We start from the raw sequence: 15,736 nt of genomic DNA on the forward strand, positions 1-15,736 counted from the left end.
TAAACACACTCTTCTACAGTGTTTCCAAAACAGATTTCTGGACCAGTTACTTTCCCTTGTTTGAATTTCTCATTTTCAAACACTTTTACATTACCATGCTTCCTTTCTTTGACTTTATACGGTAAATAATTCTGTTTTATATTTTTATATATTTGTTATTTATATCTCATATCTGCTGCAAACAACAGTCACAATATGTTGATTGAGAGAGATAAAGTGATAAATTCACTGTCATGTAAGATGTACTATATATCTTTAGTCAATATTTTATGTATATATTATTTTTTTTTAAATCAATTTTGAATATTTATCCTCTTTTTCCGTGTTTTTTTTTTTTACATGAGTATGGATACATTTTGTTGGTATCCTACTAATGTTATTCCTCTCTGTGCTCTCTTTTCAGGTGCTAGCCATCATATCAATCCTCTTCATCGTCCTCTCCACCATCGCTCTGTCTCTCAACACCTTACCAGAGCTCCAGGTCACAGATGAGTACGGCCAGGCCAATGACAACCCCCAGCTTGCCCACGTGGAGGCCGTGTGTATCGCCTGGTTCACCATGGAGTACCTCCTTCGCTTCCTCTCCTCTCCTAATAAGTGGAAGTTCTTCAAAGGCCCGCTGAATGTCATTGACTTGCTGGCCATCCTGCCCTACTATGTCACCATCTTCCTAACAGAGTCCAATAAGAGCGTGCTACAGTTCCAAAATGTGCGCAGAGTGGTGCAGATTTTCAGGATCATGAGAATATTGAGGATCCTGAAGTTAGCCAGGCACTCCACAGGGCTCCAGTCTTTAGGGTTTACTCTGAGAAGGAGCTACAATGAGCTGGGGCTGCTTATTCTATTTCTTGCCATGGGCATCATGATATTTTCCAGCTTGGTGTTCTTTGCTGAGAAAGATGAAGATGCCACCAAATTCACTAGTATCCCTGCCTCATTCTGGTGGGCAACCATTACAATGACCACAGTGGGCTATGGTGACATTTACCCACAGACTTTGCTCGGAAAGATTGTGGGTGGGCTCTGTTGCATTGCAGGAGTGCTGGTGATTGCCCTACCCATCCCTATTATTGTCAACAACTTCTCTGAGTTCTATAAGGAGCAGAAGAGGCAGGAGAAGGCCATCAAGAGGAGGGAGGCACTGGAGAGAGCCAAGAGGAACGGCAGCATTGTGTCAATGAACCTAAAAGATGCCTTTGCCCGCAGCATGGAACTGGTGGATGTGGTGGTAGAGAAAGGAGAGGACAAAACCTCCCTTGACAACCACCTGTCACCTAGCCGCTGGAGTGGGGCTAGGGGCTCTGAAATCAACCTAAGATCCCCTGATAAAAGAAACACAGATTCTCTGGCGCCGAGCTCCCCTCACCGTATAACCATCACCACCACTGGAAGTCCACAGCGGACAAACAGGACCCCTCAGCACCTTAACGTTCAGAAACTGGAGGAGATGTACAACCAGATGACCAAGTCACAGTCCTTCACTAACCTCAACACTACAAGCTCCATGAGCACTCTGAGCACAACTATGACCACCCCTGCCTCACCGAAGAAATCTCACAGCCCTGAAATCACATTAAAAGAGGAGGTGGAGCTGGAGATGAAGGAAGTCCAACCATCCTCACCAGATAACTTTGCCAGCTGCTCAGCTGACCTTAGACAACAGGGCTCCAACTCAGGTGAGGAAAATGCTGGTTGTCAAATCAGACACCCCAAGGCACCACCATCTCTTGATCTTAGCCATTTGAGGGCCGGCAATGACCAGAGCTCTCCTGGCATCAAACTCAAAGATGGCCTCTATGAATCCGTCAACCCAGGTGACGGATCAGAGCTCCATATAGAAGAAGGGGAGACCTTTAACAATGTTGTGGAGAATATCCAGAGGTCTCTAAGAGGGAATAACCCTCTTAAAATAAAGGGGTTAAAGGTCAACTTCAACAAAACCTCTGCTGAAGGCCCGCTAACACCGCCCAGCACTACCTCTCCTGGAGACATCAGCTCCAGCATCCTGGAAGACGAGTCTCCGGAGGGAGAGACGTCACCGCTCATGCGAAGTTCAGATGAGCTGCTCCCAATCTCAGAGGAAGAGACCTGCCCCTTGTCCCCTGAGAGGCTGGTGGTAGACACCCCACCCGGTGATGAAGATCAATCCACAGAGAACCACGAGGAGAAGCATCTGATGGAGGTGGCAGGTGCTGCAGTTGCGCCCTTGTCACCCAAGACAGCAGCACAAAATTGCACCCAAGGTGTGGTTGGGGCAGGCGAGGAGGTCAAGGCTGACAGCAACCAAAGTGGACACAAAGTAGAGAACCACATGTTTACATCTGATATCCACCTGATACCCGGGGATGGCAGTCTTTCTCCGACCTGTGAAACCAGCATGTGACTGTAAGGGAAGCTTTTAGGGACAATAGACCCACTGCAACCTCAGCCTGGTGTGTGGGAGAGCAGCAAGAAAGGACAAGGGTGCAGTTGTAGTGAAAGATATTTTTGCATGGCATGACAAGTCCCTTTTACTTGTGTTGTTGTGTATTGCTGAAAAAGAAACTGCAGTATTTCGTGCAGATTCAAGAATGACTTCGGGACTAACAGTGGGCTCAAAGAGGAGGCTCTTTAAAAACAGAGGGAATTCATCAACTAATGTAGACATTTTGGTCCCCCCAATGTACATAATGACAGTCTCCTTTTTCTAGCAAAAGAAGGAAATGCACAGAGGGACTTATCTGTAAAAAGCATGCATTTAAAAAAGACAGATATTTTACGGTGCTTAGTTTGCTGAAAGCGCTCCACTGTAAATACTAGGACATCTAAGGCAATGACAATGCACAGGACGGCAAAGGAAAACTGTCACTGAAGGTACAAATATTTGTAATGTGAAAAGGGAAGGGAGGAGGGGTTGAATTGAGAGCCCTCAGCTCAGACCGGTGTTGCATCGTAGCGACCTATAAAAAAAAAACATATCATTACCTTTTGTGGAAATGCAAAGTGTTCCCATGACGACCCTGTAATGTTTTTTCGTGTGAAAAATGGTGTATGAAACTGTAACGTTGACATTATTGCTTTTGGTTTTCATAATGACTGTTGAACTTTCAGTTTGAGCATCCGATATTCAGTCTTTGAATTAATGAACGTGGGCAAAGAAGGACAAAAACACCCTGATTCCTCTGAAGCGTATACACCTGTAGTTGCCAAATACATATCTATGTAACCAGTAAGGACAGAAACTATCAGATACTACCATTATTGAAAATATTTATCATGTGGTTTCAGATGTTGGGACAAGGTTTAAGATGTTTCACTCCTTGTTCGTTCTTTTGACTCCATCCAAATCACAGAGATAAATCTTATTTACTCACTCAGACATCAGATATATACATCTAAAAGTAGTTTTAAGAATAAAATAAAATAAGTAGGTCTAGATTGGTTGTAGAAAAATTCTACAGTAGGTAAATGAGATTCCATAAAACAAAGTTAAGAGTATTTATGAATTCAGCACAGTAGACCTGGTCATTAATACACATATATGCTTTGAACTATAATTATCTATTTTGGCAGTTTAAAAGGGATAAACTACCACAAAAAAAAGACAATATTCCTTGTGATATCAATGGACCAAATCAAGCACACAAGACAAGCTTTCATCTATCTCAGCTGCATAATAACACATATGGTAATAACATGTATTATGAAAGTAGGTATTTTTTTTGTTTTCCTTATGGTTTGTTTACCTGCATTGTGTTCATTGTCCAATCCTCAGCGCCCTGATGTCGTTGTTGACACTTGTTCCATACTACTGCAAGTTTATCCGATCCTGCTGACAAGTTTAAGGCATCTTTTGTTTTTTGGGGTTTTTTTGTTGGGTTTATTTTTTTTGTATATCCGTAGTGTCTTGGACTGTAATTTATTGTGTTTTATTGTGAACAAAACTATTTTCAGTCAAACTTAAACCCAAAGGAGTTTTTTTTTTCTCTCTCTCTCTCTATCTCTCTCTCGTCTTCTGTCTCGTTTTTGTTTTACACTGACTGAAAATATCTGTTGTATGTTGCCTTTGATTCCGATTTTATTGCTGGAATATTTGTTTATTGTTTCAGCATGACATTTGGCTGAGTGTGTTCGTAGTGTGTTTGCGAAAGCCACACAAACCAGAATGGTACTGACAGGAAAGTATGTGGGTTTTTTGTTTTATCGTTTTCTTTCTTTTTTCTTATAATTATTATTATTATTATTATTATTATTATTATTATCATGTTTCGTTGTTCTCACAGAGAGGTGTGGAATGTGCAATACCGCATACTGCAATCTATGCAGGCCAAGAATTGTGGCACTTTATTTTCTGTCTATGGGAATTTGTAAGTGTACAGGCAGAAATTACTTGTATTTTTCAAATGTTATATCTTTAATATGAGGCAAAACAGTATTACAACTACCAGAATCTCACAAACAATGCAAATGAGAATTTGACTTTTACTTTTTCATATTATACGGCTGGCATAACGCTGTCAAGCAGCTGAATGCCAGGGATCAATGGACCTCATATTTGATTATCTGTGGGGATAGGGATCCAAATTGACCACTTTGGGCCTTTTATATTGCTGTTAGATTCACACAGAAATCTAACAAATGTCTGTGGAAGATATTAAGATAATCTAATTTCAATGGCCACACACAAAGGATTTTATGTTTTTTGTGAATTAACGTTGAGAATGATTCTATTTTTTCTAAAACCAAAATGGAGCACGACCACAATTTCCTGCCATATGGTGGTTGAAATGATGCGTGCCTTTTCATAACACTGCTGTTTATGAGAAGGTAGCAAGTCATTTTGCTTTGTTCATATAGCACTGTACAGAAAATTCTAATTTTATAGGAGAAATCAGGTCTTTATGTAATAGATACACGTAATGTTATTGAGTTCTCAGGTTTTCTATAACTCTCTGATGTTCCGATTGGATAGATTTTCTGTTTTTTCTTTAACAGTTCATGTCAACTAGTTACTTCTGTACTTTTTGAAAAGTGATGTTGTCAAATCCATATTGATGTCTTGGCTCCCGGAGTAAGGAGCGGCAATATTTCTCCCTCCTCCTGGGTAATCTGTGTACCACATTCAGTATCCACCCCCATCAGTCTTCAGTGAGGCAGGAAGGAGCACAAACAAACGAGAAGCTGGACCGTTCAACTTTGAGAGCTGAGAAATAGAAAGAAGGAGCGTGATGGGTCTAACTGACAACAGAGAAGGCAGGAAGATATCCCTACTGTCACTGAACTGATCCATCCGATGATTATTTCCCATGCTGACACCACTGAATGCTCCAGCCCCTACAGCTTCAGAGGCTCTTACCCTATGGCATGCCCTCAGGAACAGTGATCAATGGGTGAAAGGAAGGTTAGGATAAGGGAATGCTGTGAAAGTAAAGAGGAGGAAAGTAAACGAGTACTCCCAAATGGTTACATCCTATCAGTTGTGGTCCATATTTCCTTTTGTCTGTGTACATACTGTACGCCCAGATCGACATAATATGACTCAGTAAATAGAGGTTCGTGTGAGAGCTCGTGGAAATGATCAATTCCTCATTGGAAACTCAGATTCTTTGGTACTCTCCAAAGTAAAAATGTGGGGTCAGTGTGGATGTTGATGTTTTGGGTTTTCATTTGTGTTTTTTTCTTTATCAAGGAAGGTTAGATGATAACCTTCTTGTTAAAATACTTTTTTTTTTTTCCTGTACCTGTATGTTCAAAGTTTTTTTTCATGGTTTGTAGTAATCATGTCTCCGTGTTAGCCTCGAGTAATCCTTCATTTTGACAGGTAGGGTAGAGAAACAAGGGATTTGGATTGATCAGCTATATCCCCTTGGGATGATGTTTGTGTGGATACTGAAATTAATTCTGTGAGCTGACAGCAAAAGGACCGTGCTCTGTCTTACTGTCTCACAATGGCATTATCATCTGTGATATTGTACAGAGTGGAAAGGTTGTGTCTTTATTTTCTCTGAGAGAATGGGTATTGTCCGTGTCACTCATGCGTGCTTACCAAACCTTGCTCCCTAAAATGCATAAAGCTATATTGTTTCTTCTTATGTCTCTGTGTATACTGCCTCTTACATTTTTTTTCTCTGTTCAGCTTTGGAGAGCATTATCATTAGACACATTCTGAGCTACAGACTGTTTCTGTACAAAGCAACATCTTTGTATGCATGTAGTAGTCCAAACAATTATGTGACCACAGAACACTTTGTTATGGTACATGTATGTCAACATTTCTGTAGAGCATTGTTCCCCATTACGTCTATTAGCATATGCAGAATAACAAATAAATGTGTATATAACTCATGCGCGTGTGTGTGTGTCTGCTGTTCTCTGCTCTACAAATAAGCAGATGTTTGTAGGCCAAATAAATATTCTGTATATTAAGGGTAATTTCATAATATGGTACAAATACATGAGTTTATGAATCATCTCTACATAACATTCATCAAAACTGATATTGCGTTTGCCACAAGAAGGTATGCAAAGTTGTTTTTTATATCTAAAAGTAGCCAGTAATCTGGCATGACTGGCTGATAAATGATTTATCACTGGAGGGAAATGTATTCCATTCCATTAGATGCAATTAATGGATCTCCACTTTTCTGTTGTGAAGTGCCGCCAAAGAGTGATACTGAACATAAACAGCTCTCTCAAACCTCAAAACCAGAGAATCTTGCATGTATTGTCTTTAATATGAAGAAACCAAAGGAACTCATACACTCTTAACAGAAAATAAAGAGGTTAATAATGCATTATACTAATGTAATGGTCCACTGTATCACATGGGACTATAAAGCCATACAATATGTAATGGGTGTTGCATTTTGGGAACATTGCATGGTAAACAACTTAATCTCGTTTTTATGGACTGGTAGCCTGGAAAAAAAACTTTACGACTCCTAATGCTCCACTATTAGGAGACAGTTACATATCCGTCACTGTAATGCAATTTAATATAAAAACCTGACTAAACTCTATGAACAATCCAGTTCTATTGGATTGCGTTGCACTTCATAGGGGCTTCATTTTCATTTATTTATTTATTTATTTATTTAGGTCACTGTTATATCATTTTATTTGTATTTGTATATACTCCTAAACGCCAGAGGGCGCTGTAGTCTGATCATGCGACGCCAAACCAGCGTAAAACACTAAAGCGCGCGGAAATCGAACTAATTCCAAAGAAGAAGAAGAAATGAAGAAGTATAACTGTAAATACAAACATGGACCCCGAAGTTAACAATAAAACTGCTATAGATGCAGATAAAATCGATCAAAGTATCAGTTTTCCCCATGTTACAGCTGTCGCTTCAGGATGGATGCTGGACTTCATGTTTGTAAGTCTGTGTCGGCGTTTCAAGGAAGACAAGTTTGATGAATTCAATGAAACGCTTTCGGTTTTCGAGGGTAAGTTATTTACAGCTAACAAAACATTAGCTAGTTATCTGACATTAACTGCCGAAACAGTTACCTTTATTTAGTGTTACTAATTCATGCGCACAAAGGAACAAAACAGACGTCATGCGTCGTAAAATATAACATTAATGGTAAAGTCTCCTAAGTCCTAGTGGCTAACACTTTTGTGAATATCTTTTTTTTTGTTTTTTATGTTTTCTTTTCAGCCGTGTCTCAGAATCTGTCTCTTAAAGGAGACTGCTATGATGAGAAAATCCTGATAACCGCCTTCCTCGCGAGAGTCATGCATGGAAAACAGCTGGGTAAGTTGTTGCAGTCAGAACCTGAATCAGATCAGGTTTTTTCTGATCTTTTACACGTTATATGTAAAAATTGTTTCGGCATTGCTGATTATGACAGAAAGTTAGCACCACAGGAAGTTCAAACCGCACAGCTTAAAGCAACAAGGTGCTTCTTTCTGAGCATCTTTAACAATTCAAACTGATCCCAGCTGAGGTTTAAGCTCATGTAATAATGCATAGAAAATAGAAGAGATCAATATTCTGATGACCTACTTTGTTATAATATCTGTAATATAAGACAATTAATTTCTGGCAAAAAATTGTGGTTTTAAAATATATCCTTCACTTCTTTAATACAAATGTATTCAAATGTTACTGTGTAACACTTTCCTCCAGATATCATGTTTGAGGAGGACGAATGTGTGATGCCTCTGATGTCTGCTGCCAAAATATGGTTACAGCTAGAAGATACTGTGGAAGATGAAAGTGTGTTCAAAAACATTAAGATTCTTTTGCTTGTCCAGGTAATACACACCCCTTCTATACTGTAGTGTTTTTTCTACTGTAGTCTGATAATTGGAACACATGGTTGTTAATGTGTCCTAATTGTTATTGAGTGATTTAACTGTAATTCTTGTGAAAGCTCAAGTTCAATGCTCCGTCCTCATTTTGAGTGTTAAGTCTTTTAATGCATTTGCCCTGTTTCTAGTCTGTGGCTGTGTGCTTGGAGAAAGGCCAAAGATCTTCTGCCTCCTCTGCCCTCAAGTGGTTGGAGAGTAACCATGACCTCCCACAGGTCTGTGGGTCTATTGTCTCTTTTCTATATTCGGTGGCCAAGGAGGTTGTGCATAACAATTAACATTTTTTCAACAGAACGTGGGACTCAAGCTGACAACAATAGTGAAACAGAGGGACACTTACCACCCATTCCTCATGAGCTTCAGCTTCAGCCGCCTGCTGGAGACAATCCACTCGTTCTTGGATGCTTACCTGGAGAAGAATCCTTCTGACTTCCTTCTAAAGGTAAAGGACCTGACCCACTTTGTTGTAGATCACAGCCTGTGTCAAAATTACACAACGTCACTCCTTCCATGTTCAGTCTAGTAAATAAAATGTATAGACCAGCTTTACAATGGGTCCAGTTGGCCTCTGGAGCTAAAGATGTCTGTGTACACCACAGATACCTTTATCAAAGTATCTGCGAGTCTTGAGAAGTCTTCAAGTGCACTGAATTTAGATTCCTCAAAAAAGGCCTTAAAGGGTTTTAAAAAGTCTTATTTCATTTGCAGAGGTTTTAAATATTTTTTATTGCCTGCCATGGACAGTAACACCAGTTACAACTTTCAGTTGTAAGAGGGGAGAGTTAATTATTATTGTTAATATTGTTATAATTGTCAAGCTCTGGTCTCCTTTTGTGCCCCCCTCCCCATTATGAATATGAATCTGACTAATGTACAACCCCCCCCTTTCTTTTTTTCTTTTTCTTTTTTCACTAATTATAAGTCCAATATCGCATCACAGTTGTGTCATTAGTAGTCATTCTGTGTCTGTTTCTCTCTCTCTTTGTCTTTGTTGTTGTCCGAGTCTCTTTTTAAGTCTTTCGCATCTCTATGTCTCTTTAGAATAGTTTTCTCTGTCTTTGTAGTCATTTAAATGAGCGCTGTGTCTTTCAAACGAGGTATACAGTCAAAGTAACAGTCACTGAGGCCCTGTTCAGACCTGTATGTTTTAGCCTGACCCATATGACTTTGTAAAAGTTATTGAATTGCATTCTCAGTCTTTAAAACACTTAATTCTACTTTGTTGAACATTGCAGAAACCCTGTTTACATATCTACAAACTGTAAAGGTACTTATAAAGATACATTTTGTTGTAACTTTATTTCAGGTTCATTGGATTGCAGGGCAAAGCACAAGTTCTACACTGTTACCTGGAAAATAACAATTTATACAGTTGGCCCTGCAGGAATAATCCCAGTGTAAAATTAAGGATCAAGCTTTGTATGACTGAAAAAATAATTGACGAAGAAATTATTTTGTCTTGGTGCAAGATATCGACTAAGAGGATTACCCCCCCTCCTTATTCACAGATGAAAGTGATATGTGGAGTGCTGCTATATTTGATGCTTGAAAACTCATCTGACCAGAATTCACACCAACACATCATGAATGAATCTAGACTGTATGACATCTGAACAAGTGTGAAAAGAATTCTCTGCTCAGCTCTTTATGAGGTGGGGATTTTACACATGATTTACTTGGCAAATACATAAGGTGTCCAATGTTTTGCTCCAGCTAACAGCAAGGATTAACAAATAAATCTGAACAGCCAATAAATTTTCTTGGTCTTGTGTTCAAACCCGATCAGCTATGCCCTTGTTCTTTTGAGTTATGGCGCCCTGTGAAACTGAGGGTTTGTATGTGAACTTATCAGTCAGAGTTAATTGACAATTTGTCATGAAATTAGTTGGAAGGGCAAACTGCTACGTTCAGCAGAACCCTCCTCAGGGTCCAGTTATTCATGAAAGTTTTAGGAATGATTTACATAGAGGCCGTTGACCAAGGTTAAACTTAGAAGTCTATTATAAAACAGGCCTCATTAGTTTGACTTTCATATTAGAGCAATAATCACACCTGAAAGTTAATTGTTTTTGAAAATTATGAAAAAGTAACATAATTTATAGAAATATAATTCAGAAACATAATTAATGTTTGTCTGTGTGTTCGTGTCTACCTCTCCCTCTGTCAGGCGGCCACTAAGATAGTCCTGTCATCACAGACCACTGAGGGTTTGAAGGACGCGGTGACGCAGGAGAGCGCTCTCTCAGAAAAGACCAACGAATCAACAGAGAAGAAACCAAAGTAGGAAATAACCTTTAATACCAGTTGTATTCATTGAAATTTACGCATCTACTTCTTAGGGCTGGGCAATTATCTGAAAAAGTATCAAATGTAGATTTAATTTGGTTAATGCTTTTCCCAATCTGTGCATTCCTGAACTGTCCCCTTAAAAATGTGGTGATGCTAACCCCAGTAATAGGTTTTAGTTTTAGCCTGGAATCAGTTTCTTCAGACTTTTTGAACCCCTAAAACGTAGACTTTTGGAAACGCTACTCGACCCATTTTAGTTTGAAAACTCCGGGGTTGCGCTGTAGTCTGGACGGGCAGAAACAGAAACTTTTGGAAACATTGACGCAGACCCCTGCCTCGCCTACTGATTGGGTCTTATCAGTCATGACTACCAGACAGTGATCAATGCAACATGGACAATGGCCAAACGTAACACCACCAATTTGTTCACAATGTGGGAGCTGTGGCTCAGGAGGTAGAGCAGGTCGTCCACTAATTAGAAGGTCGGTGGTTCGATCCCCGGCTCCTCTTCGTCGAATATCTGTTGCCTCAGTGTATGACACTCCGTCAGTGCGCGTGTGAATGTGAATGGCAAGTAAACACTTTGAGTGGTCAGTAAGACTTGAAAACCCCTATATAAATGCATTTACCATTCAATGGTCACATTGCCAAATATGAAGAGTGCATGGGTCAAAAAAAAAAAGGGAGATCTGTAAACGCCAAAGTAATTGTTTATTAACCGTAATTGAGGTAAAAGTTTAACTAATAATAAATGTGATATTGATTTGAAGTCATATTGCCCAGCCCTAATACATTTACACTTATGTCCTACCAGGAAAAAGGAGAATGATGTATGTTTGATGTCAGTAGAAATAAGTGTTTAAATGTTTCTTTTGAATAAGAAATATAATTTGGGCTTTTGCTGCCTCTGTTTGGCTAAATGTAGAAATTTAGCAGGCTGTCCTAAACACTAAATTAAAGGCATTATGTGGGTAACAAATAATATTTCCACACTATTGCACTTCCACAGAGCAAAACGGAAACTACTCTCAACTAAAATTACTGATGTATGGAAACCTGATTCATGCAAGAAGGCGTATGTCTCTCTCAGAAGACTCCACAAGAGTGGTGAGTTTTATTTTTCCTCTGCCTTTGATAGTTCTGTTCAGAACAAAATGGATTTTGCTTTAATCTGATGTTAAAGTACTTTCATTTTCTATAGAATGTACAAATACATACTGCATGTATTTCACACGTTTATGAGTATCAAAATATCAAACCTCCCATCATCAGAGATATCTCAGATAATATGTGAGAAGTCAAACAGCACTACAGAGATCCGAAAAAAAAGAAAACCACCTCAGGTGAGTTGAATCACAAAGCTCATTCAATACTGTTTTCAGTAAATTAATCCCAAATCAAGTTAGCAATCTTCTCTCAATGCTACCGTTCATTTGGGGCATATTAAAAAAAATAATTATGTTTTACTTTGTTAAGAAATGGACACCCGAGCTGGACAAATACCTGAAGGCCGGGGTTAAACATCACGGCACAGGGAAGTGGTCTCTGATATTACTGGATTATGACTTTGGAGGACGCACTGGAACCATGCTCAAAGATCGCTGGAGAGTCTTAATGAGGGCACACGAAGTCGGCTGACTTGTGTAATTAAGTGGTTCGCCTGTAAATAAAATCAGTGACTTATCTCAACCATTTATTTTAATTACTGAAAATGTTGCTGCCTTTTTATGTTTTTCAGCTGCTTTTTGCACCAAGAAGATACACCACTAGAGGGCATGTAACACAGAACAATGAACTGGGCTAGTTGCATTGGTTTCTATAGTAGATACATTTGATTTGTGATATACCAAATATTTAACTGTGCCATTCAAACTTAAACAATGTAGCAGTTTGCTTTGAATAAAACATGGTATTAGCTATTTCACTCACTGAACCGTTTTCAGCCAGTTGATTGTTGAAATTTGTTGTTTGCTTTGTTGCTGCATGCCACCAGAAGACCCTCAACACAGAGCATGTACTCTCTATGATGGGGATTGTTTCATTGTATCTTTTTCCCCCCACTTTTTTTTTTAAAAGAAATGCATAGTGAAGTCACAAATGTAAAATATATTTTTTTATAATTTTAAGTTAAATAGCTTTGACAGAAATTTGTTACAAAAATGAATACAACAGTGGCTTGTTATAATAAAAATGTACAAAATCAGCTGATACGTGCTTAATGTGTAAATGTGATGTACTGGACTACAGTGTCTTTACACGGTATACTACAAAATTACACACGGCAATGGAAATGTGCATAGTGATTTGAAAATGCCTTTATATCAAGGTGTAGCATATTTATTAGAGGCATACCGGTAATTGCAGTGCACCGCCATCAAGTGTTAAGTCTCTTCTTAGTATTGGAAGCATCTGATCCAAAACGCACACTGTGTCAGCTCCTCAGAGCGAGGGGGAGCTTGGCTGTGAAATGTTTTTGTGGACACCAGATCAGAGCGCAGTTCTGTGGTGCTTTGTTTGGATCAGATGAAGACGAAGCTGTGCTGAGGTGGACAGTTGCACTGCTGGGTTTTCTGGATCTTCTTCCACGTCCCACGGCACTGAGGGTTCCCCACTGCCTGCCAGTGGAGCAACGCCTCTCTGCAACACAACCCCAAATGTTTATGGTTTTCAGAGACTGTTACACTCATATCTGGGCGGTACAAGATGTTGACACTAATTCACTGATTTACTGCTTCTCTCAAGGGCGCATTCAGTGTAACTGTAGGCGGCTGGAACTCGTACTGCTTGGATTTATCCTGGTTGAGGTGATTGCTTCATGAATTGGTTGAGAGTCAAATATTTTCTACATATATTCAACCTTAAACAACATTTGCTGAAAGAACACACATGTAAAGGTTCATAGCTTCATACTTGTCTGATTCCTGACCGTCTCCTTGGCAGCTGCCACTATTGTTTCGCATGGCGGGAGGCTCACATGCCACACACACTTTGAAGCCTTCTGTTATGTAGCGCATCCAGTGTGTGTGTGGCCGGTTCTGCACAGTACAGTGGGGTGTCCGGGATTCCAGTGTGAATTCCACACAGAACCTGAGGGTAGTATGGGCAGGGTCACACAGTCATTCCTTGGGTACTTGAACCAATGAATCAAGGTGGAGGACAAAAGCAATGCACACAATAGGATGACATCATCAACCGCCTTGTGATATCATTTGTTATTCTGGTGCACTATACGAAAGGAGGCGGTAACCCCTAATAATTTCATGATTCGGTGTAGCATGAAATGGAAATAATAATTCAGCCAACAGATATCTGAGCTGCTCACAATGCTTCACCACCTGTCATCCAAACCTTTTGTGCATGTGCTTTTCATGTGACAGTCCTCATTAGAGTCTGAGTATTTAATTTCAAAGGGTTGTGGGCAGTCTCTCTGCACTGCTTTATTTAAGGGTCTGTGGACAGAAGGACAGGTGAGCAAACACCTACTGGTGTCTGACGCAGATGGAGGAAAAGTTGGGCTGTTATCTCTTTTTTTTTTTTGTCAGTGGTTTAGGATACACAGCATTACGCTAAAATGAGATTAACCCCTGGCAGCATGCATGAACTTTTCAACTCTTGAATTTAAAGATACCTGTGGTCATGAGCAGTTTCAGAATACTAAAGGAGGCGTTATGGAAGCATGATTATGAAACCTACCCTGGGTCCAGGGGGTTTCCATAGCTGTCATGCTTGGGCCTTCCTTTGCCAAACTCCATGCTGGTGATGAATGCAGGACCTGACAAGAGAAACCAATTCAGTGTTTCAATTAGTCCAAGTTTAGCCTTTTTAAAGTGCATGGTTGGAAAATTTACTTAACTTTACAATCAAGCTAAGCTGGAGAAAAAAAATGCATATAAAATGAGATTTAAAAAAAAAAACAGTGAGATGCAACAGCAGATAAAGTAAAAGCAGGGAATGTGTGTGTGTTTTCGTACCAGAGTTGAGTCCACAGTGGTTACCCTGGTGGTCTCTGTACTCCCTGCAGCCGGCACGTTGCTCCAGGCTGGGACAGGGCTCTCCGCTGTTACTGGGCTGCTGCTCTACATGACGGACACGGACTCGTATTGAAGGCTGGCAGGGCTTAGCACAGCCGCTCCAAAAGCTCCAGTCGCTCACAGCACAGTCCTGAGCTGGATGTTGGAGGGTTGGGGGGGGGGGGGGGGGGGGGGGGGGGGGGATTATTACAGGATATCCTCTGGTAGCAAACAATCAAACTGCCATGAAACTCAGAGACGTTGGACCCAAGACTAACTGAATCCTTCAGATCAGAGTGGGCAGTAGAAGCTTGCAGCAAGTCTTACAGGCTGAACAATTATGAATTTCCTGTGAAACGGTGTAATTAAGCTAAGTATCCAGAAAATAACTTCAGATCAATGAAGCATTGATTGTGACTTGCAGAATTAGTGTTTCCTGCTCCACTACAAGTGGGTTGAGAGCCAAGAGAGCAACCCACTAAATCACAAAGTCCTGTGATTTTTCTTTTCACCCGTACTCTGTGCTTGATGATCAAGCTTTGATGTATTAAGCATGCAGATTTAGTGACTACCGGCCTAACACATATTAGATCTGCTCGGCTTGTTTGACCGGAACTGTAATTGCTGATTGACAGAATCACATTCTTCAAATATTTGGACTAATTCCGTTATGTGGGCCAGTCCACTAAAATGAGGTTAGACACAAAGCTTCCTGGGTTGTTTTTGTGATGAAGCAGGCATTGTATTAGGATAATTTAGAAGGCAAAGAATACAGAACAAACCACACGTGAGAGTTTGACAGGACTATGAAGATTAATATGCATAAACAATCTCACATGTATGGAACATTTTGGAAGGTATTCACCCAGCCAGCTCTGTGTCATCAGATAACAGCTTGTGATAAGCAGCCCAGTAACGGCCTGGTACTGAAAATAATCTTTCTTCTCCAACTATCTTTATCTTCTGTCTGATAAACAGATTCAAATCTATCTATCTCTAATCTATCTTTAGCCAGAGTTCAGGTTATCTCATACAACAGGGTTATCTCGCACCAGTATCATAAAGTTGAGGTGTGTGCAAAAAATGTAAACAGTACCTCCACTTGTGATTCATTCACACTCAGAGCAGCCCCCCCCCC

General features: G+C 40.0%; 3 protein-coding genes across 3 annotated transcripts in view; 2 read left to right on the forward strand and 1 right to left on the reverse strand.

Moving 5' to 3' along the window:
* The first annotated feature begins 373 nt into the window (after nucleotides 1-373).
* kcnb2b (potassium voltage-gated channel subfamily B member 2b) lies at nucleotides 374-6,324 on the forward strand. Its single transcript, XM_023416806.2, has one exon. It carries the CDS (start codon nucleotides 374-376, stop codon nucleotides 2,381-2,383), a length of 2,010 nt encoding a protein of 669 aa, XP_023272574.2. The 3' UTR covers nucleotides 2,384-6,324.
* An 886-nt stretch (nucleotides 6,325-7,210) lies between these two features.
* Nucleotides 7,211-12,796, forward strand: terf1 (telomeric repeat binding factor (NIMA-interacting) 1). Its single transcript, XM_023417068.2, has 9 exons — nucleotides 7,211-7,428; nucleotides 7,644-7,739; nucleotides 8,115-8,242; nucleotides 8,428-8,514; nucleotides 8,592-8,741; nucleotides 10,467-10,579; nucleotides 11,598-11,695; nucleotides 11,861-11,931; nucleotides 12,065-12,796. Exons 1-9 carry the CDS (start codon nucleotides 7,245-7,247, stop codon nucleotides 12,224-12,226), a joined length of 1,089 nt encoding a protein of 362 aa, XP_023272836.1. The 5' UTR covers nucleotides 7,211-7,244; the 3' UTR covers nucleotides 12,227-12,796.
* The window catches only part of sbspon (somatomedin B and thrombospondin type 1 domain containing), a 3,701-nt gene continuing 653 nt past the window's right edge, over nucleotides 12,689-15,736 (reverse strand). The window contains exons 2-5 of the mRNA XM_023417070.2: nucleotides 14,560-14,754; nucleotides 14,282-14,360; nucleotides 13,499-13,675; nucleotides 12,689-13,225 (exon numbers count right to left, since the gene is read on the reverse strand). Of these exons, the coding sequence (XP_023272838.1) occupies nucleotides 13,108-13,225; nucleotides 13,499-13,675; nucleotides 14,282-14,360; nucleotides 14,560-14,754 (569 nt within the window). The 3' untranslated portion in view covers nucleotides 12,689-13,107. The remainder of the gene's footprint in view (nucleotides 13,226-13,498; nucleotides 13,676-14,281; nucleotides 14,361-14,559; nucleotides 14,755-15,736) is intronic.

This window comes from Seriola lalandi, unplaced genomic scaffold (genome assembly GCF_002814215.2).
Source record: "Seriola lalandi dorsalis isolate HSWRI2012SDOR001 ecotype SW California unplaced genomic scaffold, Sedor1 jcf7180002054570, whole genome shotgun sequence".
Classification (NCBI taxonomy): domain Eukaryota; kingdom Metazoa; phylum Chordata; class Actinopteri; order Carangiformes; family Carangidae; genus Seriola; species Seriola lalandi.

Excerpts from the sequence above, each read along its gene's own strand:
- kcnb2b (XM_023416806.2), top strand. The coding sequence starts at position 374 with ATGTTATTCCTCTCTGTGCTCTCTTTTCAGGTGCTAGCCATCATATCA.
- terf1 (XM_023417068.2), top strand. The coding sequence starts at position 7,245 with ATGGACCCCGAAGTTAACAATAAAACTGCTATAGATGCAGATAAAATC. Across the intron at positions 8,243-8,427 it reads AGATTCTTTTGCTTGTCCAG|TCTGTGGCTGTGTGCTTGGA; the intron begins GTAATACACACC and ends CCCTGTTTCTAG. Across the intron at positions 8,515-8,591 it reads GTAACCATGACCTCCCACAG|AACGTGGGACTCAAGCTGAC; the intron begins GTCTGTGGGTCT and ends TTTTTTCAACAG.